This window comes from Phycomyces blakesleeanus, assembly GCF_001638985.1.
Source record: "Phycomyces blakesleeanus NRRL 1555(-) unplaced genomic scaffold PHYBLscaffold_12, whole genome shotgun sequence".
Taxonomy (NCBI): domain Eukaryota; kingdom Fungi; phylum Mucoromycota; class Mucoromycetes; order Mucorales; family Phycomycetaceae; genus Phycomyces; species Phycomyces blakesleeanus.
Genome location: NW_017265145.1, coordinates 1,396,742 through 1,421,712, shown reverse-complemented (window position 1 = coordinate 1,421,712; position 24,971 = coordinate 1,396,742). Strand labels below are relative to the sequence as shown.

The following is a 24,971-nucleotide window of genomic DNA, read 5'->3' as shown; positions in this document are numbered from 1 at the left end:
AGATTGACTGTTATTGATTTACATATATATCAGATCAGATATCATTTATTTATATATATACTAGATTGGCAGTGTTCAGCTTATATATGTATGAGATTGACTGTTATCCACTTATATATATATCAGATTGAATATCATATGTTTATATATAGTGCAGATCACCTGTCATCAGCTTATATATATATCAGATTGGATATCATATGTTTATATATAGTGCAGATCACCTGTCATCAGCTTATATATATATCAGATTGGCTGTGATCCACTTATATATATATCAAACCGGCTGTGATCCACTTATATATATATCAGATCAGCTGTCATTTACTTATATATATATCAGACCGACTGTCATCCACTTATATATATAGCAGACCAGCTATCATCCACTTATATATATAGCAGATCAGCTGTCATCCACATATATATATAACAGACTGGCTATCATCCATTTATATATATATCAGATCAGCTGTCATTTACTTATATATATATCAGACTGGCTGTCATCCACTTATATATATAGCAGACCAGCTATCATCCATTTATATATATACCAGATCAGCTGTCATTTACTTATATATATATCAGACCAGCTGTCATCCATGTGGTATTTCAGATATGAAACAATAGAAAAATAAAATATTTTATAATAGAGACATATAGAAATACTTTGAGACTGTATATAAGTTGTCTTTATTCATAAATAAAAAGTGTCTCTTTTTATAAGAAAACACAATCTGCTCTTGTTATTACGTCTTAGTTTCTTAAGGCTTTCTTCCTTTACTATATTTGGTTATTAGAGTATATTTACTGCTTAACTAGTGTCGGTGTTAGAATTATGACATCAAGTCATAAATCGTACTTCTTTAGCTCTTAGCTATTCTTTTCTCTTTTATACTAGAGCTTTAGGACTTCCTACTAAATTAGCTCCATATCGATCTGACACAGTTTACCCGGCAGTATGATATAATTATCTTAACAATCTTTAAGATATCATCTACAGTACTAACTGTAATAATTATTGGGCTGATTACTTAATCGTTTATATGTATTTTATACTGACAAGATGATAGCTACTACGCTATCCCAATATGAATATGTTCTTATATGTGATAAATCCAACATCCAAGTGTCTGGATCACCACACGAGGGTCGGGTCGTCAGGGATAGATGTATCCATAAATGGACATAGGGGATTGCCAGGAATACGAGGTTTGTGGCCATAAGTCAAGAAAAATGGACTGAACCCAGTTGTACGATGCTTTCTGATTTGGCAAGCCCAAAGTGCTGTTTCCAGATATTTGTCCCACCGGTGAATGGCACCATGTACATATTTACATAACATCTGTTTAAGAACACTATTTAACCTTTCACATTTTCCATTAGTACATGGGTGAAATGCTGAGGTTAATTTATGATGGAGCTTAATTTTCTTAATGTAAAAGCTCAAAATATGTGACATAAAGTTTGCACCACGATCTGTCAGAATTTCGTCTGGGCAACCAAAACGCATGACTATTTCTTCATAAAAAAATTTGGCAATAGCTTTGCCCATAGCAGCAGGAACAGCACGTGCAATTGGCCAATTCGTAGCGTAGTTGACGGCAACCAAAATCTATCGATTTCCCTTCATTGTAGTGGGAAGTTCTCCAATGAAATTGAGATGCCAACAAGAGAAAGCAGGGGGGATATCCAATGGTTCCAAAGGGGCATAATGTATGTTGCGTTCTGCGTTTGAGGCCAATTGACATTGAGGACATTTTGATAACCATTCTTGAATTTGACTTCTCATGGCTGGCCATCACCAACGCTTCTTCATTAAATCATACACCGTTGTTTCTCCAGCGTGTCCAAAACCATTGTGGAAATTTTTTACTAAATCTGCACGCTTGGCAAACAGTGCAAAACGAATTTCTTGTACCGTGTCACCTATTTTAATGAGATAGAAAACCTTTTGGTCGTGGACCACAAACTTATTGCGTTGCTGATGGAGTAATTCTTTTATGTCTTCTGGCCATTCATCTTCTTTTCGTGCATAAAATTTTGGCCAGTCGGACGTTTGTGAGTCTGGTATGGTGTACAGGTATTCAGGTTCCATTGATTTAATTAATGTTGCATCGCATTCTGGGCCATCGAGACGAGAGAGCACATCAGGGATACCATTGTCTTTGCCTGGTTTGTATTGAATTATCGGATCATACAGCTCGAATTCAGAAATCTACCTTATCAGGTGAGGCGTGGGCTTAACCTGACTGCGAAAATACTTGAGTGGTAAGTGATCGGTGAATACAGTGAACGGTTTTCCTTCGATCATGCAGCGCCAAGTACGCAAGGCATGTAGAATACTGAGTAACTCACGCTCTTGAGCAGGATACGATCTTTCGGCAGGGGAGAGTTTTTTCGATTCCAATGCTAATGGTTTCCAACTTCCGTTTTCGTCTTCTTGCATTAATACGGCACCAACACCAAAATCTGAAGCATCTGTTTCAATGCGGAATGGTTTATTCATGTCTGGGGCAAGTAATACAGGTGCAGTACTCATTTTCTCTTTTAGTAAATCAAAACTTTCCTGGCATATCTCCGTCCAAATGATAGGCCGTCGTTTTGGTCCTGTCCCTTTAGTTAAGTCTGTTAAGGGCGCAGCAATTCCAGCAAACCCAGGGATGAAGCAGCAGTAGTGCTGTGCAAGGCCAATAAATTGTTTAACTTCTTGTACATTTGTTGGCGGTGTCCATTCTTTTATAGTCTTTACTTTGTCTGGCGATGGTAAGATGCCTTGCGCAGATAAGTTGAATCTAAGGAAAACTAGTTCGTTTTTGTTAAATTCGCATTTTTTAAGGTTGGCAATTAATTTCGCTTCACATAGTCGGTTTAACACATGTCGTACATGTTCTTCATATTCTTCTGGTGCCGTGCTAAAGATTAGGATATCATCCAAATAGACTAAGACAAACTTATCCAAACAATCTCCAAGAACTTTGTTCATAAGATGCTGAAACGTTGGTAGGGCATTGGTGAGACCAAAGAAAAGAACCAGAAACTCATATTGGCCATATCGGGTGTTAAAGGCAGTTTTTGGCACATCTGAGTCTTGAATTCTCACTTGATGGTAACCGCTTTTGAGGTCCAAACTAGTGAAATGGTTTGCTCCACAAAGGCATTCCAAACACTCATCAATGTGTGGCAATGGATGGTTATTGCAGATAGTAACTTTGTTCAGGGCTCTGTAATCAACACACATGCGCATCTCACCATTTTTCTTTTTAACAAATAAAATTGGAGCACCCCATGGCAAAGAACTCAGACAAATTAAGCCAAGGTCTAGAAGTTCCTTTAGTCATTTCTGTAATCCGTCGAGTTCTCGAGAGCTCATTTTGAATGGCGGTTTATTGACAGGGTAGGCATCTCCAGTGTTTATAACATGTTGGACGTCACGGTTTGGCAGTAATCCAGGTAAACCGTCTTGGAAAACGTCCTCGAATTCTTTTACTAATTTCATCCAGTGTTCATCATTATGTATTTCTTTTTCTGTCTTAATGTGCAACAAAAAGCATTTGGCCTCCTCTCTCCTAGAGAGTTTCTCAATTTGTTTTGCAGATATCAGATAGTTTCGGTGAGGTTTAGTAGGATGGGGCCCATGAGGACGCAAAATAAATTCTTGTTCATCACAGTGTAAAGACCAGCTATCAACATGCCAATCTGGGACGGGTTTAGCCATTTGCAACCAAGTGCAACCAAGAATCAAGTCGAATTTAGTGGGAAATACAAAAGCATTGATGGTGTCAGTGTATCCATTTAAAGAGAGGTTTAATGTTGCCTTCCAATGGATCTTAATGCTGTGTCCTCCTGCAGTTTCGACTGATCGTCCGGGTATATCCAAAATGTGTGTGGCCAAATGGGAGATCTGGAGTGATACATAGTTTGCACTAGCACCACTATCAATTAACACCAGGATTTGTTGTCCATCAAGTATAGCGGCATATAAGGGCAAGTCTGTGTCCACGGCAGCATGGAGATCTTCTAAGAAATGTTGGTCAGCAGTGAGACAAGGGTCACAATTTTCTTCAGACATAGTCTCAGGCTCTTCATTGGTAACATTTGTATACTGTTCAGACACGTCTTTATTAATTTCTGGTTCGCTAGTTTCGCTAATATTATTAGCCTGTGGGGAGGATTTTTCTTCTATTGAACACAACCAACCTCCTGTTACGGTTGTGTTTCATGAAAACCCTGCTTCTTGCTACGTGCCTCATCTAACTGTCTAATTGCTGCTAATCGATCCCTACAGTTCCTCTTGAAGTGACCAACTTCGCCGCACTAATGGCAAGTAGCCATATTACGTTTCTGAGGGGGGCGAGATTGGTAGTTATTATGGCAACCTTGAATCGCATCCAGGTCCATGGGCTCGGGACAACTGTACTGCTGTTGGTACGGCTGTTGGTACGGCTGTTGGTACAGTTGGGGGACAGGTGCGTAGTTGTTCTGTTGCCCCAAGTGGAGGCCACTGGCATATGCCAAAGCGATGTTGCAGGCATCGTCAATGTCAACAGGTTGGGCGGCAAGAACATTTCCTCATATGGTGGGGTGAAGTCCACAGACAAACTTGTCAAGGGCTTCTTCATCGTTCATTCCAGGCAACTCCAACTGGATGTTGTGGAACGTGTCGATGTACTCTGCGACCGTTCCTGTTTGGTATAGTCGAGCAAGGCGGTCCCTGGACGTCTGTAGTGAGTAGACTAGATGAAATTCTCCCGACAGAGCCATCTTGAACTCATCCCAGGTTGTTGGATGTTTGTCCTTTACTTCCATGCGTCTCCACCATGTGTCTGCTCTGTCACACAACAGATTCACTGCAAATTCACAGGCTTTTGTTGTGGAAAAATTGTAGTATCTGGTGTAACGTTCGACTGCGCACAGCCAACCATCCACTACTGTGGCAGAACGTTCTCCATGGAAGCAATCAGGTTGCTTGATTCGTTCAGCATGGGCCTCCTGCTGCACTGTGATCGCTTTCATTGCTTCGGCAACGGCAGCAGCAATTGCTTCGGCTGTTAGAGTGGCGGTTTGGGGGGCCATTGTTTCTTCTTGTTCTTGTTTGTTCTTTCCTGTTAAGGTTGTGGCTAGTTTTGTGGCTAGTTCGGTCCACTTCTGTTCTCGGGCAGGGGTCTTCTTAATACGCTGTTCTTCAGAGATATGAGGAACACGCCAATTCTTCTTGTAGCCATTTACTAATTCACTGGGTAACAAGTCCTGGACTCGTTCTTCAATCTCGAATTGGCTAAGGGTCTTCTTATCAAATATGTCTTGGTGTCTTTCAACCGGATTCATCAAAGGTCTTGTTAGAGGAAAAATAGCTTCAGCTACCAATTATCATTCCTGATCTGGGATGGTCTTCCTTTTACTATAGCAAAGTCAAAAGGTCAAACCCACTGGGGATTGGAGAGTATATGTAAAATCGAAGAGAGGATAAAAGGTGCTTTTTATTGATAGGTGTGAAGTTTTATAGAATAAAATCAACAGTAAAAAGATTGAGACGTATATAAGAATACTTTGAGACTGTATATAGGTTGTCTTTATTAAAGAATACAAAGTTGTCCTTTTTATATCAAAACACGATCTGCTTTGTCAGTCACATCTTAATTTCTTAAGTCTGAGTTCATTTAGATATTAGAGAGCTGGTACTGCTATGTTTATAATTTAATCTAATTGCAGTGTCCTCATATTAACTCAGTGCTTACTGAGCTGTCATAATTACAGTACTTACTGTAATTAATTATTGGTCTTATTGATTTACCATAAGTAAAATAAATAAATTATTCATTTGTTCTTGTAATGATAGCTGTTTTACTATAATAATAGGAATATGTTCTTAGATGTAATAAATCCAACAACCAAGTGTCTGGATCACCACAATAGGAATTGAATCGTCTTATATAGTTTTCTAAACTAATACTGCGCATTATCCGCAGTAAACTATTATACTCTATTTAATTACAAGAGAAGTCCTTTTACTGCGGTTGATGCTCAGAAGATGTTACTGTGGTTAATCTTTACAAGACATTACTGCAGTTTGTTATCTATGAGGTATCTTTGACATACAGAACTGCTGCGGTCAATTATCCCGATTTCTCGGATTCATCAAAATAATGTCCGACAATCTGACAAAAAATAATAATCAATTATTTTAACAAAAGGGGTCGACCGGGATTTGAACCCGGGGCCTCTCCGACCCAAACGGAGAATGATAACCACTACACCATCAACCCATGATGGTTGGGTACTGGTTATGTTTGTATAAAGGTTAACGCAAACTAATGTTGTGATATCTGACACTGGGAGGTGAGACTGCTTGGTAAGTTTTTTAGGTGGTTTGTTATGATATATCATCCTAGTTATGAGAGGCTGATGTCAACAATTTGTTAATGAGATGCTGTGCTCTTGTTAGTTAAAAAGGATTTTCTATTTTAAGAAAAATCATGTTTTTATTTTCTGCTCTTTTTCTTTATTTAATATATATATTTATATTAGAAGATTTCATCAGCTTTGAATATCACTACAAAAATTATATTATTTCATTAAATAGAAAGTATACAAATATTGAGTTTAAAGCCGCAATTTCTATGTGATTTTAGAGATGTTACCTATGAGATATCTAGTATACTTATACCAGATAGATATAAGTTTGAGATCATGAAGTAAGTATTGTTTCACTGAGTAATAATAAACCTTTTTAGTCTATCAATTATATTTGAATAGAAATAATGAGTGTATCACTGCAAAAGACAACCGATTTAAGTAGCTTAATTTTTGTTTAAATCCTCCAAAAATCGGTGGTTTATGTTCAATTATAGTTCGGTATTTGTTACAAAAATTGGTTCATTTAGTTAACCAAATAATGAGATTATAGATACTAAAATCAATAGATAAATTGAGAGTTATAATTCCCCTTTTCTTGAAATGTTATAATTGTCTGTAATTCTGGTTATATATTCACTCATAACTTCAAACCGTACCTAAACCCTACTTGTTATGGAATTGGCTTTGAACTCTCTACCTCTTAAAAAATTTTATTTGCTTTAATTACATGATATTATTGGATAGACCTCACTAAAATTGACCTAGAATCAGTCTGAAATCTGACAGGAACCAGCATTCAAATGAATGATTGTAAAAAAAAACTTAAATAGATCTTGTTGACATCATCAAGAGATGACGCATTTGAAATAGAATCTCATGGAAAAAATGGTTTTTATTGATTTTTGAATGATTGGAAAATATATTTAGCTATTTAATATGGACCACTAATACTTCTTTAAAAGTGTGTATCCAAATAGTACAACTTGTATACATGTTATACTTTCATTTATTGGACGGCTTGAATACATTGGATGACCTAACTTATACTATACTTCCCTACCTTATCAGTTTCATGTATTCGGCGCGTTTTTTGGTTTTACACTTCTTTAACTGAAAATGAAATCCTTGGTATTTTCTTGGAGAATACGTTTGTTTGGAACTACATTAGCTTAGAGCAAAAAAAGATACAGAAGTATTAATACAGATTTCTTTATGAAATAAAATGAAATAACATACTTACTAGATCATTTATGGGGGTTCATAACAAATCTCGCGATAGAATAAAAATCCATTTGATTGATATTTTCTTTTAAATAAAAAGTAAGAAATAAAATAAACAACTTTATTAATATGTACGCTTTGATTGTAAAGACACTTGAATTACTTACATATTATAGACACGTGTTTGCAAAAGGGGGCAAACCAGTATGACTTGAAAAAAAGGCATGATATATTTATCTGGGAAGAAGAATTGATAAGTTATATTATTTAAGTTGAGTTATATATATATTACCTTTTCATAGACTGAAAATACCAGAAAGTATATAGTGTCAAGAGCAAAATATCTTTTATTACAAAATAGATAGAAGCCCTATCATTTTAAAAATAAAAAATATTTAGTCAGCAAGGTGTTTCATTTTAGTTAGGAGATTGTTTATTACCTGTACTGTTTTGAATGCTTGTTGAGTGTATTGTTTATCTAATATATATTAAGATGATTCTAAAAGCCAAAAGTATTAATAAAAGTTGAGATCTTAAGAGTAAGCTTACCAAGACATATAAAAAGAGACAAAATGAGAAGAGCAGGTTAAAGAAAGAGAAAATAAAAAAGAGGGGCGCGGTTATTCTATTAAATATGAATTTGGGGTTTTTTTTTAAAAATAAATAAATCAAAAAATAATTTTTGTCTGTAACTTAGAATTGAAAGAAAACGCAGTTGTACTATGCCAGCAGCTAATACATATGAAAAACAGAGTATAGTATAAAATCATATTATTCAAATACTAATACATAATATAAGAATAAAACATGGATTGAAAATTAAATTAAAAAAACACATAAAATACTCACAACAAGAGTGGAAACATTCAAAACTGTTCTTGTTACGTAATAGATCATGGTGTTCTCTGAGAAAGAATAAAACTTAAAGCCCAAATTAAACATAATATAAATAGACCCTTTGGATTTAAAAAAAAACAAGCTATTCTTATTATTTACAATATCAAGAAATCTCAATAACAATTCAGTTAACAATGCTTTTGGTGAAGAACCTTCTGTGGGAAGGTAGATTAAAACCAGGCAGTCTTCAATTTTCTTATATTAATTTTATTTTCGTCTTTTATAAAAATCAAAAAAAAGCCCACCAAGAAATACCAATGATATAAGGACGATAATGTTGCAACACTCACAGGGAACAGTAAGCAATCAAAGACCACTAGCACCAAAGAGAGCTCGGTTGAATCTTGAAGGTGATTCATTGGGTAGAACTCATAACATCCATGATGTGTACGAGAAACTTGATACCATGAATGGTGTCTTAAACACTGTTTTGAAGAACACATCTTCTGAGAAAGCCAAAGCCACTGCTAGTAATGCAGTTGAGCAAGACATGTCGCCTGGACGTCAACCAACATTGGATGTAAGTAATCATAATATGTTTTTATGTAGATAGAATTTAATATACAATTATATTATAGCAATTGTTGCGCGATTATTTGAGTGAAGAGAAATTGTATGACCAATACAATACCAATGAAAATAAAAACAGTGAGGGAAACAGACTCGTTCTGAAGTCTGTTACTGATTACCTTCGTCGTCAAGAAGAGGGGAAAAAGGTGGACTTGCCAACTCTTCGAACTAAGATTGTGCAGCACATTGGCAACAGAAAGTTGCAAGAAAAAAAAACAGGAGAAAAGAAGCAGGAAGAGAATCGACGGGCCTGTCTTCGTCAGCGACGTGTAAAGGTAAAAAACACACGCACACAATATACTAGATGTGATATTAAATTAGAAATATTATATATTTATATATAGTTGTGTGAAAGAAGACAATCTGCCTTGAAAGCCAATCGGGCACACTTTGTGAACAGCTTTGGAGAGAATGTTGACAGTATTCTCCATGCTGATTACATGTCAGACCTTGAGAGTGATGACGAAAGAGAAGAAGAGGAACAGGATTCGTCCTCAGAAAAGAGTTTTTTTTGGAGATTCCACCCAAGCTGGAGAAGCGAAGAGGTATAGTACAAAAAACTATTTTTTTGGATGGTGTGTAATAATACTTACATTGACATATAGGGAGATAGGTTTTTTGATGAACTTGATGCGGATTATGAGGCAGCTCATGATAAGAAAAATAATACCCGTCCATTCGAGCATAAATTTAAAGGAATAAGAGATAAGCAGCTTAGTAAGACCAAGGCAAACAAGCTGCCATCATGGTCAAAGAAACAATAAGACAATAAATCAAACATTTTCTAATAAATTGATAAAAGAGTGCAAAGTGGTATTTTATTAATATTATTTAAGCTTCTATTTTTTGGGGTAAAGGGATTACTAAACGTTTAAATTCACTAGTTATAGTAAACCTATATTTAGCAATTGCGATTGGTGAATATAAACGATGTACTGGAATAATACATTCATAATTAAGTACAGAAGAAGGTTCATTCTAGAGATCAATGCCTTCATTTAACATTGGCTGGTAACTCCCCGAAGAATAACTAGAGTACCACTCAACAAACGCAAAAGTATGGGTGATGACAGTTTCGTTGATGGTTATCAAATGTTGAAATAAATACAGTATACGGCCAGGAAACGCTGCTTTATCTTCACTGTTATTCTCAAGATAATAGGCGCGGAAATAAGATCCAGAAGAGTATTCCTGTCCAAGAAGAGATATCCGTTTCATTTTCTCAATTCGGTTATTGACAAAAATCTGGTTAGACTCGCAGTTTGAATAATGGCCGAAAAGATCGTGACTGCCATACGCGTGTCTGTAAAACTCCAGTAAACATTCATAATGTCCCTTGCATATTGTAATCCTTTGGTCGAGTTTAATCGGAAACACTGAAGGGGGTAACGGCTCACAACCCAAAGCAGAATGACGAGGGTTTAACGAATATTCAACAAAGTCAGACAGAGAAAAGGTACTGGCAGTAGAAGATGGATGCAATGCTGCTAATTGATCTTGACTATTTGAAATGCAATGCAGAAAGTCAATTGCGAACTGGGGGAGATGGTTGACAAAAGATTGTATGAAGCTGCCAATGTATGTTCTCTCCAAAAATCTCTTCATCATTGTTGATTCGAAGCCGCCTTTTTGATTTGTTTCAATATTCTTCAACAAACCATTGTATCTCTCGAAACTGAATAACCAGAAAGCATAAATTGGCCCAAAGTCATGAACACACTCGCCAAGATGAAGATGTAGATGCATATTCGGTGTCACGGCCGATTTTCCATACAGTGTCTGAAATCTTGTACAAAACAATTGGAGTTTACTGTGGGCTTCATCTATTTCTTTGTCATTGATCGAAGGTTTTGTGAGTAAGCGGCATGCGTCAACAAACAAAATCCAGTTTTTGAGATTCTTGGCTGGGAGCACATGCTTCAGAACAAATGGAGAGTATATGACGCACCACGACTTCCACTCGTCAGCTTTCATGAACGAAAACCCATCGGCAATCTTCTTTGTTATACGTGCATATCCACAAGGTACAACAATACCATTGGCAAGCTCTTGCATAGTTAACTGATTCTTTTCATTGATGTAGTTACACTTGCGCCATATCTGAATCATTTGCTTTGCAGTTCCAAGATAGAGGTTATGCATCGGGTCTATAACTGTAAAGCGGACTGGGTCAAAGTAAGATAACCGATGAAGCTCTGACCACTGAGTGCCGTTTTCTTTTTCTAGGCGTGTTCGCTCAGTATTGTTCAATGCATTTGCCCAGCTGACAGCGTGTTCCAGATTCATTGTCTTTGTGCATCTCACCCAATTGCTATACTTGAATCCAGAGTAGTCAAGCTTGCTGGTCTTCTTTATAGTCATGAATTGTCGTTGACATTTGTGACAGGCGCATGTGCTCATGTGGCCAGTAAATCCAGAGGTTTTGCGAGCGGCAGGGATATCACAGGCAACACACATCAATGCAGCACGAACAACAATCTTTCTATTTTGTGAGTCTGTCATTTCTACACCAATGTACATCTCCAACAATTCGTCAACGAGCGGCTTCAAGTAATGATTCATGCTGTCAGTGCTTGCTTCCTTTGGCCCAGGCATCATACCAACAAGAATGACATTTTCAGACTTAAGGCGTTCACTCCATGGGAGATTGTTGATAGAGAGATATATCGCACCACTGGAATGTGTTCATCCATCAAATGGCTAAAACCAATTGATATTCAGAGTCAACATTAAAGATCGGCTATCATCAACAAACCGTCTGCCATTGATGTCTTTAATATCACTCCAAACTGCACCATCGAAAATGTCAAGTTTGGTGTTTTCAATTATTTGACGACTTCTCCACAAATTGATCTTGGACACGAAATCTGGCTTGGAGAATTTTTGTTGCAAGGCGTACTTCAGAGAGTTGAATGGATATACCATTGCTGGAAGAGAACAATTTCCGGTTGACACTTTAAAGAGATTGTTGTTGCAAATGGCAGATTGAGAGAATTTCTTAAATGTACAGACTCTTTGACTTGTTTCCGGAGGATAAATCGAATAACATTGTAAGCATGCAATGTATACTGTCATTCCGTCTGTTGCCATGTTAAATCCTGTCTTATGCTTCAAGCTATTGATCGTCAGTGGAAGGGCGCCAGACATATCACAGAGAGACAGTAGAGTATTACAAAATTCAATGAGAATCGATCCACCGCTTTCCACCAAAAAGATCAAGTGAAATATGACAATGAATACTGCAACAAAGCGGATATTCAAGGGCATGTTATCAAAAGACGAAGGACGAACTATGAAGACAAAGGTTAAGTTAGTTTAAATTAATATATTGATTAATTGTCTATACCGTATTAATTCATACCTGATTCTACTATCGAGGTCCCACTGGTCTCATCAAAGTTTTCTTCTTGTTCAAAATCAAAACCGGTATCGCCTTCTTTAATCTCATCGCCATCAACCACAAATGCTCCTGTAATTGTATCTTCGGCAGTAAAGATGGACTCTTCTTGGGACAAAGGTAAGTCAACTGGAAAGGAATAATTGTTGTAAAGATGTAGAAATAAAAATATAATTACAATTATAATCATATAAAAAATAAAAAATAAAAAAAATATATATCAGTTTCAATTATTATTTTGTTCATTTATTTTATTTTATTTTCTTACCTTCTTGATCAAATTCAATGTTTTGTTCTTCATTTTCGTCTTCATATTCGCCTTCGCCTTCATTCTCGTAATCATAATCATTGTCATTGTCACTGTCAATACTATCTACTTCCATGTCATCAAAATGTTCTTCAGGAACATCTATTTTATGAATTAATTTATATTAATTTTACATGTACAGCTCGAGTTATTCTTGTTATTTACCCATTGCATCGTCTTTGGCAACAGGCACTATATGTTTCTCATAGTGTCGTTGTGCATTTTGTCTTTTCTGTTTCTTTCCACAGCTATCCAACTTTGTACAGTCTGGACATTTGCAGATAACATAACTGTCTTTCTTTTGATTATTGGACATGTTGATTGTTTTAAATTATAAAAAAAATTATATAGATTTTAAGAGATCTTGATCAAGGTCTTTATATACCAAAAAAAATTATAAATAGATAAAATACTGCTCCATGCCATGACTATAGTATGCCAAGTAATTCTTTGATACATCTACCGCACATATCATCATAATTATACTCATATATCGTTAAGTCATTAACCAAGTCAAATACTGCGTACATTACTAAAAGTATATGCAATTTTTTTTAAAAGTCTTTTTTTAGAATTATAATATTTGATATGACAATGATTTGACCATGACGAAAAATAATCCAAAAATGGAACATTCGCCTCTCACAACATGTGAAATAAAAAAATCTGATATTTTAGTTCCATATATCAAAGGGAAAAATCACGCAAAAATATTGCCACAGTAAAAATGAAATCACAACCTTTTGTCTCGTTCCCTTGAAATATATGGATTAAATATTTGTTTTTATATTCACATTTATAATACATAAAAAATATTTAAATAATTTATTTTGAAATAGAAAAAGTGAAACCTTAAGAATATATATAATTTTTATTAAATATTATATTAACTTTTGTATAAGTGCTTTTTCAATGTAATTTAGAATTATATCAAAGAAGTGTATAATATAAAAAAAAACCCAATTTTGTAATTTTATGGCCAAAAAAATGATGGTAGTGTGATTTTACAGCTAAAAAAGAGCGATCTGAAATCACAACAGAAAAAAATAGAAATTATTTGAAAAAATTAAAAATCGAAAATTGTAGTAAAATTTTTGCAGGTTTTCAGGAACTAAAATCAGTGGTCTTTTGCAGTGTTATAGAATTTAGTCAAAGCATAAACGATGCCCAAAAGTTCGCGTTTGGTGACAGGATAGTTGCGTTCAGATTTGGAAAGTGACCATGCCATAAAACCAATGTAGCAATATTGGTTGTCTATGATCTGATAGAGCACGGCGCCAATACCTGTGTTGGAGGCGTCTGTGGCAACCAGAAATGTTTGGGTTGTGTCAGGGTGGCTTAGGACTGGTGCGTGTGTAAGTGCAATTTTGAGCTTGGAAAAAGCTTGCGTTTGTTCTTCTGTCCATAACCCGTGTAGTGAGTCAGCATTGCGTAGTTTGTCCAGAGGAGAAGACAGTTGCAACAAGTTGGGAATGTGCTCACGAAAATAGTTGACGAGACCTATGAAGCATTAAATGTCTTTGTCAGACTTGGGTTGTGGCCACATGGTAGCATTGTGAACCTTGCGAGCATCAAGATCAATACCTCTAGTGCTTACAGTAAAACCCAGTAATGATACAGAAGTTTGTGCAAAGTGACATTTCTGCGGATTGAGAATGAGATTGACATCCGTGAGCTTTTGAATAGCTGTTTGGACGTGTTTAACATGGTCAGACATGTTAGTGGAAAAAACTACGATGTCGTCGACAAATGCAGTGACATATGGAGTATCGTGATAAATCAAATTGACTACTCACTGAAACTTGGACGACAATGGCTTGAGACCAAAGGGACATCCTCGAAACATATACTGATTGCCTTCAAACGTGAATGTGGTCTTGTGTCTATCGTCTTCATGAATTTTGAATCGATGAAAGGCACTCTTGAGGTCTAGCGTAGTGAAGATTGTTGCACCCCGTAGCCTGTGAAAGAGTTCAGAGATGAGTGGCAAAGGGAATCTGTCGTCAGGTAGCAGAGTGTTGATGGCTCTGGGATCTAAGCAAGGACGCTTGCCTGTGGGATTACCAAACTCATCTTTTTTAGAAGCGAAAGTAAGTGGGCTGTTCCACTTAGTATTGACGGGTGCCCTTTGTATGGTGCCATCAGTAAGCCATTGGTTTATATGTTTGGCCATCAGTGGAACAAGTTGTAAAGCAATAGGATATTGTCGTCTATAGACTACTTGACCTGGGGGCGTTGGTAGTCGTACAATAGATTTCTTAACTGTACAAAATGAAGTGATGGGTATGGCTTCATTGGCTTTAATAAAGGGTAGTAGAGCCTTCATGAATTGAGAATGTTCAGTGGGTGTACCAGCTGGTGAATTATTGGGCTTTTCTATTCCAGCTATGGGTGTAGGGGTCTGAGGTGTATTAGAACCGTACCAACTCTCTGCTAGTCCCAGTAAATGAATACCAAGGCTTGGCATTAAATCTGTACCAAAACTAACATCTATATTCTCAGCGAGATCCAAAACTTCAAAAGAATGTGTAATGTGTTTGTTGTTATAAAAAACTTTTATTGGTTTTGTTACTCCTAGTCTATGAGCTATAGCATTACTAGTGGCCAACACGATTTTCCCTTTGCGAGGAATTATTGACCACCCAAACTTGCTACAGAGCTTGGTGTTGACAGAGCTGATGGTGGCCCCGGTGTCTACCAGTGCCCATAGTTTTTCCTCTTCTAAAGAAATAGGAACGAGATAGGAGTGAGTAGACCGTTTACTGAGATCTACGTGAGTGCCCGTGTACTTACATGGGGAGCACTGTTCAAAGTCCATGTGCATGGACTGATCATCCTCAGATGTGCTGACATCTGAGGGAGAACTGTCGTCAGAGACAGTGTGGGCAGAACGGACGGCGAAGTGGGGAGCAGAGCCCCTGGGAGAGCCAGACGCAGAACTGGAAGAGCTGGAGGAACCAGCGATGGAAGAACAGCGATGTTTGTGGGACCAAACTTCACCGCACCAACGGCAAGGAGCAGAACCAACGTACTTGTTGATGTAGGGGGCTTTTTCAGCCCAATTGCCCCCTTTTGCTGCCAGTGCGTTCTTGAGGATGCGGCAGTCTTCGGAGTCATGGCTGCCCTTGCCATGGAGCGAGCACCTCTTGCTGGAAGAGTGCTCACGGCTCTGTGTGGCTTCACAGGGAGAACCAGGGGAGCGGGCAGAAGAGGTGGCAGCAGACATGCAGGTCGTCTGTTCTGGGCTGAGATGGCGGCCTTTGGGCACAGGGTCGTTATGCAAGCTCATCAGAAAGACCTTGCTATAGATGGACCGGGCCAGGGAAGCAGCCTTGTCAATGGTGTCCCGTTTTTCCCTGGGCATATTGACTTGTAGCAAGGAGACTTGTCTTGCCAGCTCGGGCAGAAGTGTGGCAGTGTATGCAATGGCTGCCTGCATGTTGTCTGCCACGTCAGCTTCCCGACGAACCCTTTGGTAACGGTCTGTGTAGTTGCTGACGGTTTCTGTAGGGCTCATTCTCATGAGCATCAGCTCATGTGTGAGCTGTACTTGACGCTCAAGGTCGTTGATTCCATATACCTTGATAAAGGCGTCGCGGACAAAGGACCAGGGAAGCTCGGGGGAACTACGAAGGTAGTTGTCATACCAGGAACGCTGTTCTCTTGACAGAACAATGGGGAGTAGACGGTGCCAGTCCACATTAAGGTCCAGACTGTATGAGTGGAGCACATCCTCGAATTTGTCCAGACACTCTTCAATGGACGAGTAGACCTTCTGGGTGTTGTCCCACTCGTTTCCTTGCCACTGAAGAACTGGTAGCTCGCGAGGTACAACACGGGATTGGGGAGCAACTTGCTCAGCGCGGGCAGGACCAGAACGAAGCAAATGGGTGTGTGCTGACATGATGATAGCCAGATCGCCTTCTGTGGCCGCAATTGTCAGCCTTATTTGATTCTTGGTGTCCTCAGGCTGGTTTTGTTCGATGGCATCGGCTAGGGTGATGGAAGCAGCAGCCAGGAGATCCCTAAGTCTGGTAATAGCCAACATGGACTTGTTGGCCTGTTCATTGCTTGCAATTTCACTTGTGTTGAGGCTGCCCTGAACACTGGGGGCGGGAGACTGGTTTTCGGAAGACATGCTTTGATTGTGATAAGAGTTCACCGTAAAAAATGTTATATTTTTAGAAAAGAAAGAAAAACAAAGTGCAGACGAGAAGTACGGTAAGACTTTGTTTATTGATGAAAAGAGAGATGATCTTCTATTGCTATTTGCTATGTGAGTTTATATAGACATTGCGTGTGTATTTAGAATAATGATATGAGTATATCATGTGATGTCTGTTTTCTTATATCATAGATAATATATTGTTAAGTTATTACCCACGCTCTTGTTTGAGTGATTAGTGATGTTGACTAAGGTGTGTGACCTTGTTATTGGTATATTCTTTATTTAATGATAGTGTGAGAAATAATGTATAATTGATACTGGTCGCTTATTCAATATGTCTTTGTCTTATTGTCTGTGCGCTCTATTTGAATCTACGATTATGTTGGATACAACACTCTTTCTCTTGCCAAAAAGTATCTGCATGAACTGTCCCAGCAATTAGAGCAATCATCTAAATCTGCCAGCCAGATACGTATCGACATGTTGAGAGCTATTGATAGATATGGAAGAAGTTCTGATTGTAAGGTCAACTATTATGACATTTGGAACTTGATGAACAAGGTAAATAAACCCCATTTATTTCAAATAATATTTTATTTAACCAATTGTTTATAGATAAACAAGAGATTGTATCATTTTAACAAAGATCAAATGGTTTCTTTCTTGATATAGATAAATGAGAAGCTTCCTGCAATGAATTTTTCGATTTTTAAGGGCAATATGAGTTACTCTCCCAACACAAATGCATTTGCTTACGGTTTTATGTCACCAACACAGCAGATTAAAATGAGAAATGCCGTTTCCTTTTGTTTGGATGCTACACATGCTATCTCTGACAAAATTGATGAGATTTTATATACCCTTCTTGTTCGTGACAAAGAAATTGGTAGAGGATGGCCTGTTGCTTTCATGGTAACAAATGACCGGGGTGTTGGCCCTATTGTACAGTGGCTACAGTTTTTGAAGTCTTCCCTTTTGCTGATCAATCCTCAGCAAATTACTATTGATTGCTGCTCTGCAGAAGTACATGCAATCCAGACCACTTTCCCTTCCACACAGATTCAATTCTGCATCTTTCACGTCACTCAAACATGAAACAGAAAGCTGTCTGACTCTGTTAAGATTCCAGGTGCTTTGCCTTCTGAGGCTCATCTTCTTCGTAGTGAAATGATAAGATATCTTCAAGATATTGTGTATGAAGACAATCTGGACCAGTTCCATCAAAAACTTGTGGAATTCAAAAGTGAATTCAGTGACCAAGAATTATTCTTAGACTACTTTGAAAAAAATCGGTGTACTGAAGAAAAGTTTAAGATCTGGAGCTGTGCTTATCATGAATGGCAATTTTCTCATATGCTGACAAACAACTATATTGAATTGTGGCATAATCAGCTTAAAACCGTGTTCATGAAGAGGTCAAGAAATAAGAGATTAGACAAACTTGTCTTTATCTTGGTACATGATGTTGAGTACTATCTAACACAAGAGTACAAAAGAGTTATGTCAAACAATAGAACAATGAGCTCTTTTACTAGACAGCAAAGAATCAGAGAGATGGAAGCAGAAGAAGTTAATGATGATGCAAGAGAGACAATGATTGTTGCTTCAGTATCAGCAGAAGACAGTAGCTGGCAAGTGCAGTCATTTGTTGATGAGAACACAGCATATGTAGTTGAGGTTACAGATAGGCTGATTATGAAATGTACCTGTTTCGATTTTGAAAGAAGACAAAAACCATGCAAGCATATATATTTGTTAAAAATGCACACTGCCTTTTCTTTGCACTTCTCAACCACTCCTTTAAACTCTACCTATGAACACAATGTCATCCCAATCCCTCAACCCATCACCACAAACAATTGCTCCTCCTTTTTCTTTGATCAGTGCATTCAAACAAATCAAATACTGCATCAATCACATCAAGACCTTGCCACATTAGCACAGTATACAACAGACAACGAAGCAAAGCATATATATGACATACAGTAGCAATTACTTCGTTCTATTCAATTCTTAAAAGATAAATATGAAGTACATTTTCATCGATCAAATAATCAATAAAAATATAACTATTTCTCTTTTTTTTAAAAAAAACCTTCTGTAAATTGAAACAATTTTCAAAGTGACTTAGTAAATTATGAAAGTTCTTATTTTCTGGTATGTAAGCTTCATTTTTGGTTAAATATTTATGACATACCAGGAAATATAGACGTTCACTGATATTTGCTTGCGGTATTTGAAATCAATAAATTGACAGAAATTCTCAAATTTCTGATTTAAAATAAAATACACTATAAAATTAATATAAATATATTATTCGAAATTATCAAGACAATACCAATAGTCTTTGAATAGAGATACATTCTAAAATGAATAATTATTAATATTCTAGTTAACTTACCAAATCTTACTGGTTATACATCTTTGTGCATAATATCAGATATAACTAATAAATTGTAATAAAAATAAATATATATTTATGAGTAAGACAAAATGATAATTTGAATTTTTTAAAAAAAAAACTTATCATCATGTTTGATTAAGAGATTATGAGACTCAATGGAAATAAGTAGCAATGACTATATAAGCAATATGATGAGTAACAGAGATTAATAAGAGAATAATATCTTACTTTGATGTATCAAACAGAGTATAGCCAAACAAAGAGATACATATTTAGTATTGAGCTATAAAAAAAAATTTAAGTGAAATTGTAAAAACATAAGCAAAAGAAAAAAAAAGAAAATACCAATAATAAATGTTATTAAAAGAAAAAAAAAGACTTTGTCTTAAAATTCAGTTTGACTCTGACAAAATGCGGGCTGTAAAAAGTAATACTCCAAAAGAAAATGATTATTATCATCTTGAAACACTACTTTATGCCTCATTGAGTTGGAAAAGAAGTTGTCTAAATGTAGATTAAGTGGTTGAGAGATGTGCTTAAATATTAAACAAAAGGCAGAAAGTTAATCTTCACTGCTTATCCTCTTTACTAGTATATGAATTTTAAATATGATATAATAAGTGTAGTGAATTATAAAATATTAGTTGAAAATTATTAATATTTATTTTATTAATAGAAAATGTCAAAACGTATTTTTACTGCTCCCCACTGACTTAACCTACACATGAATGCTGTTCTTAATAGCACAATTGTAGAAGTTGTTTCTCTAATTTTTATACTAACTCCAGAAGTAGCTGTTGTCGCAGCCCCTGATGTTCAAGTCGCTGTAACACCAATAGATCATGTCCTTACCTTATTGGCAGCCAACAATGTATTGGTGCAATTCTTATAAGAAAATGCAAAAGAAGTGACTGATGCAATAACTCATTTGAAGAATGGTCTGGATTTGTCCAACAAGACAAATAAATATTTGAAGAACTCGGTCCTTCAGCTCATGACTTCAAATACCAAAATAAAAAAGGCAACAACCAGCCAAAATTTCATGCTGCCTTCTGCTGTACCAGCAGATTCTTCTTCTTCCATAGATGATGATGTGGTATTTCAGGTACAAAACAATAAAAAAAAAATAAATTTGATAATAGAGACATATAGAAATACTTTGAGACTATATATAAGTTGCCCTTTATTCATGAATAAAAAGTGTCCCTTTTTATAAGAAAACACAATCTGCTCTTGTCATTACGTCTTAGTTTCTTAAGACTTTCTTCCTTTACTATATTTGGTTATTAGAGTGTATTTACTGCTTAACTAGTGTTGGTGTTACAATTATGACATCAAGTCATAAATCTTACTTCTTTAGCTCTTAGCTATTCATTTCTCTTTTATATTAGAGCTTTAGAACTTTCTACTAAATTAGCTCCATATCGATCTAACAGAGTTTACCTGGCAGTATAATATAAGTATCTTAACAATCTTTAAGATATTATTTACAGTACTAACTGTAATAATTATTGGCCTGATGACTTAATCATTTATATATATTTTAGGGGATCTATATGGACATGCAAGAAAAATTAGGGTTGGACATGCAAAAAAAAACTAAAAGGGAGAATTAAATGTGACGTCACTTGTAATTGGCCTTTGGGAGTGTTACTGACAAATTGAGCACTGATAAGATATGCAAAACAATCAAATTGAAGAGTTAAATGTGACGTCACCTATAATTGACTTTTAGGAGTGTTACCAACAAATTAGACACTGATAAGACATGCAAAAGCAAGCAAATTGAAGAACTAGACGTGACATCACATATAATTAGTTGGGCAATGATATGGACATGCAAGAAAAATTAGGGTCGGACATGCAAAAAAAGACCAAAAGGGAGAATTAAACGTGACGTCACTTATAATTGGCCTTCGGGAGTGTTACTGACAAATTGAGCACTGATAAGACATGCAAAAGCAACCAAATTGAAGAATTAAACGTGATGTCACCTATAATTGACTTTTGGGAGTGTTACCAACAAATTGAGCACTGATAAGACATGCAAAAGCAAGCAAATTGAAGAATTAGACGTGACGTCACATATAATTAGTTTTGCATGTTACACGCATTTTTTTTGGGGGGATCAGATAAATTACCCTCCAGATTGCCAATTAAATCACTGCCCTTTTTTACTACAACATCAGCGCATAATTTTTTTTGACATTTAACATGAGCAACATTAACAACATCAACAACACCAACGACTTTGTCATTGTTAGCGAGACGTCGAAGAAGTACAATGCTGCCTTGACTGAGTTCAACTCAATTTTTCTTGTTGGAAGAGAATTCTCTTCAGTCGTAGCTGTTCGAGAAGCTGCCAAAGCATATGGTGTCAAGCATAACATTGCTCTCACTACTGAATATGCATCAAGCTCTCGCATCAAATTGATTTGCAAGCACTCTGGCGAATATAGAGATACCAGAAAAGCTGAGAAGGTTGCTTCCAAAACATCAGTTATGGGTGAAACTCTTTCTGGATGGGAGAGAAAGCGCGAAAAAGACACGCAGAAGCATGGCTGCCCTTGCTTCATGTATGCCAACACCAAGAAGGGCGGAAAGCTCACTGTGCGCTCCCGTGAGGCAGAGCATAATCACCCCATTGAAGAAGACCGCAGAGCATATGCTATGCACCGCAAGCTCTTGCCTGAGGCAATGGCACTTGTGGTTAAGCATCTGGAGAACAATGACGATGTATCCACCATCTTCAACAGTTTGAAGATAAATGGATATACAAACATTGTTCGCCATGACATTGCTAATATAAAGCAACATTTCGGAAAATCGGAAAAAGGAAAGGAGATGTTTGACTTTATCACCACTCTGCAAGATCTTGACTTCCATGTCAGGTATTCTGTTGGTAATACAGAAGACAATCAAGTGAATATGGTCTTCTTTGTGCATCAGGATGCGATCAATGAGGCACGAAGAATGCCTGAGACTGTCATTATTGATGCCACATATAAGACAAATAGTCATCGAATGACTTATGTCAACATTGTTGGTACTAGTAATGTGAGTGGAAACCCTCGTACCACTTTAAAAACGTATCCAATTGCCGGTGCTTGGGTAGAGCATGAGACAGAAGAAAATTATCTCTGGGTGCTTAGCTGTCTCCGCGATGCAGTCTGGCCCGATGACAACAACAACAACAACAACAACAACAACAACAACAGCAACAGCAGCAACGACAAACAAACAACACTTCTCCCAGATGTTTTCATCACGGACAATGAAAAAGCATTGAGAAATGCTATTACTCGAGTCTTTCCTGAGTCGAAGCAGTTGTTGTGCTATAAGCATATCAAAGACAACTTTAAAAAGCAATTGCTTCCGATGATGAAGGGAGACGAGAGTAGCGAAAAGAGAGACCTGTTGGATAAGCTGTCAGAATTCCTTGACCGAATTGCTTTAAAATGCATTACACATCAAGAAGTAAAAAACGAAACAAATGGATACCTTGAATTTGCAAAGGAAAATTGCAAAGACCAAGGAAAAGCTGCTAGTGCTTTTCTTGAGAAGTACGTATAAATTTTTTAAATTTGATGTAAACAGTATTTAACTATAAAAAATCGTGTTTTTTTTAATATACTTTATCAGAAAAATGAAAGACAAGGAAAACTGGGTGAACATGTATGTTTACAAACATGCCCATTTCAGCAATCGCACGTCGAACCGTGCAGAAAGTGCCCATTCTTCTCTCAAGCATTCTCTTGGTACTTCCTCGGGTAAACTGAAGACAGTTACCCTTAAAGTAAAAAAGTGGTATGACGAGTTAGTAAGTTTATTCTATACTATTTTATGCATTTATTGGTTATAATATATTTATAAATTGTACAGGTTGCAGATCACAAGCATCGGCTAATGGTGGAAAGCCTTGGAGAAGGAACAAAAATTGTGTTCGATAAAGTCAATGCCGCCAGACTAAATGACATCCGTCTTAAAGTCTGTAGATTTGCAATGGATCAAATCAAATTAGAATTATCCAAATCCATTATACCCAAAAAACTAGCCAAAGAGTGCAAATGCCTCATACAATACAACTACCTGCTTCCTTGTTACCACACACTCGCCAAATTCGATACCATCCCAATCTCCTGCATCCCAAGATGCTGGAGAAAAAACTATCTAGAAGGAGAAAGTAATATATATAATAATAGCAATAATTACGTGACGATTTTCTCATATAACATTTTATTATGTAGACCATTTAACTATCCAAAATGCAACCCCAGTACCCCCAAACATCAACAATATCAAACCAATAACCCCAGAATTCAACTATGCTCTTGAGCTTATTTGCGAACATTTTGCCAATGCTCAGAGCGAACAAGAACAAATCAATATATACCAATTGATAGAAAAAACTTTGAAACAAATCGACGCACAGAAACTCGAAAACCTTAAGGGCCCAACAGTAGTCGAAGCCATTAAAGGCTGACCAAAAAATACCAAGCGCAAGATGATTGCATTAGAGCATTGCATCAATACCGAAAAAGAAAAAATCACAAAAAAAATTAAAACAGAAAAAGAACAAAAAAAGTAAGATTTTAATATTGTTTAGATTTAATTTACTAAATCTTTGCTTTGTTTTCTAGGCAAAAAATATCCTCAGCTAAAGAGCAAAAAGCCATAAAAAATATTATCAACCTTGGGTCACCATGCGATTCCACATTACTAACAAATCTCACAATCGCACCAAAACATATATCAACAATCTTTTCTCCTGAAGCAGACGGAAATTGTGGGTACAGGGCGATAGCAATGGAAGTGTACCAGGACCAGGAGGAGTGGTCAAAAGTAAAAGACAAAATGCTAGAAACATTTTTAAAGCACCAAAACAACTACTACCATGGAAGAATGGAGCATGGCAATATGCCTGCATCCAATAACCCACTAATTCGCAGTCTCCAAGACAAGCGCTCACCTCTCCCCCAGCAACATTGGTTCGGTACAATCGACCATCCTCAACTTGTAGCCAATACATTTAGCAGAGCAGTGGCTGTATATTGGAATACTCCAATTGAAACAGGCGACTGTCTTTTTGTTCCATTTGCTACCTTGCCAGAAAAAGTGGAACCGCTAATTATTATCTTAGATATAAACCACTTTCTTCTTGCCAAGCGCAAAAACACTCGAAATTTCTGTTGGCCAAAAATCAACCCCTTTCATAAAAGAATAATTCAAAAACATGGCCTTGAAGATTATTCTTTGATGTACTAACAATCAAGATATGGCTTTTAAACTAGAATTATCTTGAATTATACTAACTTTTCGTATATATCTTTTTTAGATTTTTTTTTTACTTTTTAGATTCTATATTTATCTCTATTATCAATATTCCCTTCTGTTTCTATTCAATTTATTATTATCTTTCTATTTATCTATATTTCTATATTTATCTTCTTTACAATCTTCCATTTTTATCTTTATATCTATCTCATTATCATTTTTTATATTTTTACAATCAACATTAATTTTGAAACATTTAACAAATATCAAGGCTGACCCCCCAAAAAAATGTGTATAACATGCAAAACTAATTATATGTGATGTCACGTCTAGTTCTTCAATTTGCTCGCTTTTGCATGTCTTATCAGTGTCC

At 36.5% G+C, this 24,971-nt stretch overlaps 7 protein-coding genes and 1 non-coding gene across 8 annotated transcripts; 4 read left to right on the top strand and 4 right to left on the bottom strand.

The window, feature by feature from the left end:
• Positions 1 to 3,434: 3,434 nt before the first annotated feature.
• Positions 3,435 to 4,625, bottom strand: PHYBLDRAFT_73885 (hypothetical protein; the record flags this gene model as incomplete). The annotated part of the gene is made up of 3 exons (XM_018442937.1): positions 3,435 to 3,492; positions 3,549 to 4,165; positions 4,290 to 4,625. 3 exons carry the CDS (start codon positions 4,623 to 4,625, stop codon positions 3,435 to 3,437), a joined length of 1,011 nt encoding a protein of 336 aa, XP_018291150.1.
• Positions 4,626 to 6,196: 1,571 nt separating this feature from the next.
• On the bottom strand, positions 6,197 to 6,269 carry PHYBLDRAFT_t147. The gene has a single exon. It is a non-coding gene; the product is annotated as a tRNA-Pro (tRNA).
• Positions 6,270 to 8,752: 2,483 nt separating this feature from the next.
• PHYBLDRAFT_146422 (hypothetical protein) lies at positions 8,753 to 9,812 on the top strand (the record flags this gene model as incomplete). Its single annotated transcript, XM_018431645.1, has 4 exons — positions 8,753 to 8,998; positions 9,057 to 9,323; positions 9,393 to 9,593; positions 9,654 to 9,812. 4 exons carry the CDS (start codon positions 8,753 to 8,755, stop codon positions 9,810 to 9,812), a joined length of 873 nt encoding a protein of 290 aa, XP_018291149.1.
• Positions 9,813 to 10,026: 214 nt separating this feature from the next.
• Positions 10,027 to 13,068, bottom strand: PHYBLDRAFT_169361 (hypothetical protein; the record flags this gene model as incomplete). Its single annotated transcript, XM_018436062.1, has 5 exons — positions 10,027 to 11,270; positions 11,886 to 12,338; positions 12,410 to 12,574; positions 12,714 to 12,854; positions 12,918 to 13,068. 5 exons carry the CDS (start codon positions 13,066 to 13,068, stop codon positions 10,027 to 10,029), a joined length of 2,154 nt encoding a protein of 717 aa, XP_018291148.1.
• A 1,910-nt stretch (positions 13,069 to 14,978) lies between these two features.
• Positions 14,979 to 15,582, bottom strand: PHYBLDRAFT_187306 (hypothetical protein; the record flags this gene model as incomplete). Its single annotated transcript, XM_018439362.1, has 2 exons — positions 15,546 to 15,582; positions 14,979 to 15,473 (listed from the first exon to the last, which is right to left on the bottom strand). A coding segment is annotated over exon 2 (240 nt), but the record flags the coding sequence as incomplete, so codon positions are not given.
• A 1,818-nt stretch (positions 15,583 to 17,400) lies between these two features.
• On the top strand, positions 17,401 to 18,909 carry PHYBLDRAFT_146418 (hypothetical protein; the record flags this gene model as incomplete). The annotated part of the gene is made up of 3 exons (XM_018431644.1): positions 17,401 to 17,481; positions 17,593 to 17,943; positions 18,025 to 18,909. The coding sequence occupies 3 exons, from the start codon at positions 17,401 to 17,403 to the stop codon at positions 18,907 to 18,909; spliced, it is 1,317 nt and encodes a 438-aa protein (XP_018291146.1).
• Positions 18,910 to 20,048: 1,139 nt separating this feature from the next.
• On the top strand, positions 20,049 to 20,669 carry PHYBLDRAFT_146417 (hypothetical protein; the record flags this gene model as incomplete). The annotated part of the gene is made up of 3 exons (XM_018431643.1): positions 20,049 to 20,195; positions 20,259 to 20,429; positions 20,637 to 20,669. The coding sequence occupies 3 exons, from the start codon at positions 20,049 to 20,051 to the stop codon at positions 20,667 to 20,669; spliced, it is 351 nt and encodes a 116-aa protein (XP_018291145.1).
• A 2,301-nt stretch (positions 20,670 to 22,970) lies between these two features.
• Positions 22,971 to 23,807, top strand: PHYBLDRAFT_169358 (hypothetical protein; the record flags this gene model as incomplete). The annotated part of the gene is made up of 3 exons (XM_018436061.1): positions 22,971 to 23,144; positions 23,207 to 23,507; positions 23,572 to 23,807. The coding sequence occupies 3 exons, from the start codon at positions 22,971 to 22,973 to the stop codon at positions 23,805 to 23,807; spliced, it is 711 nt and encodes a 236-aa protein (XP_018291144.1).
• Positions 23,808 to 24,971: the final 1,164 nt, after the last annotated feature.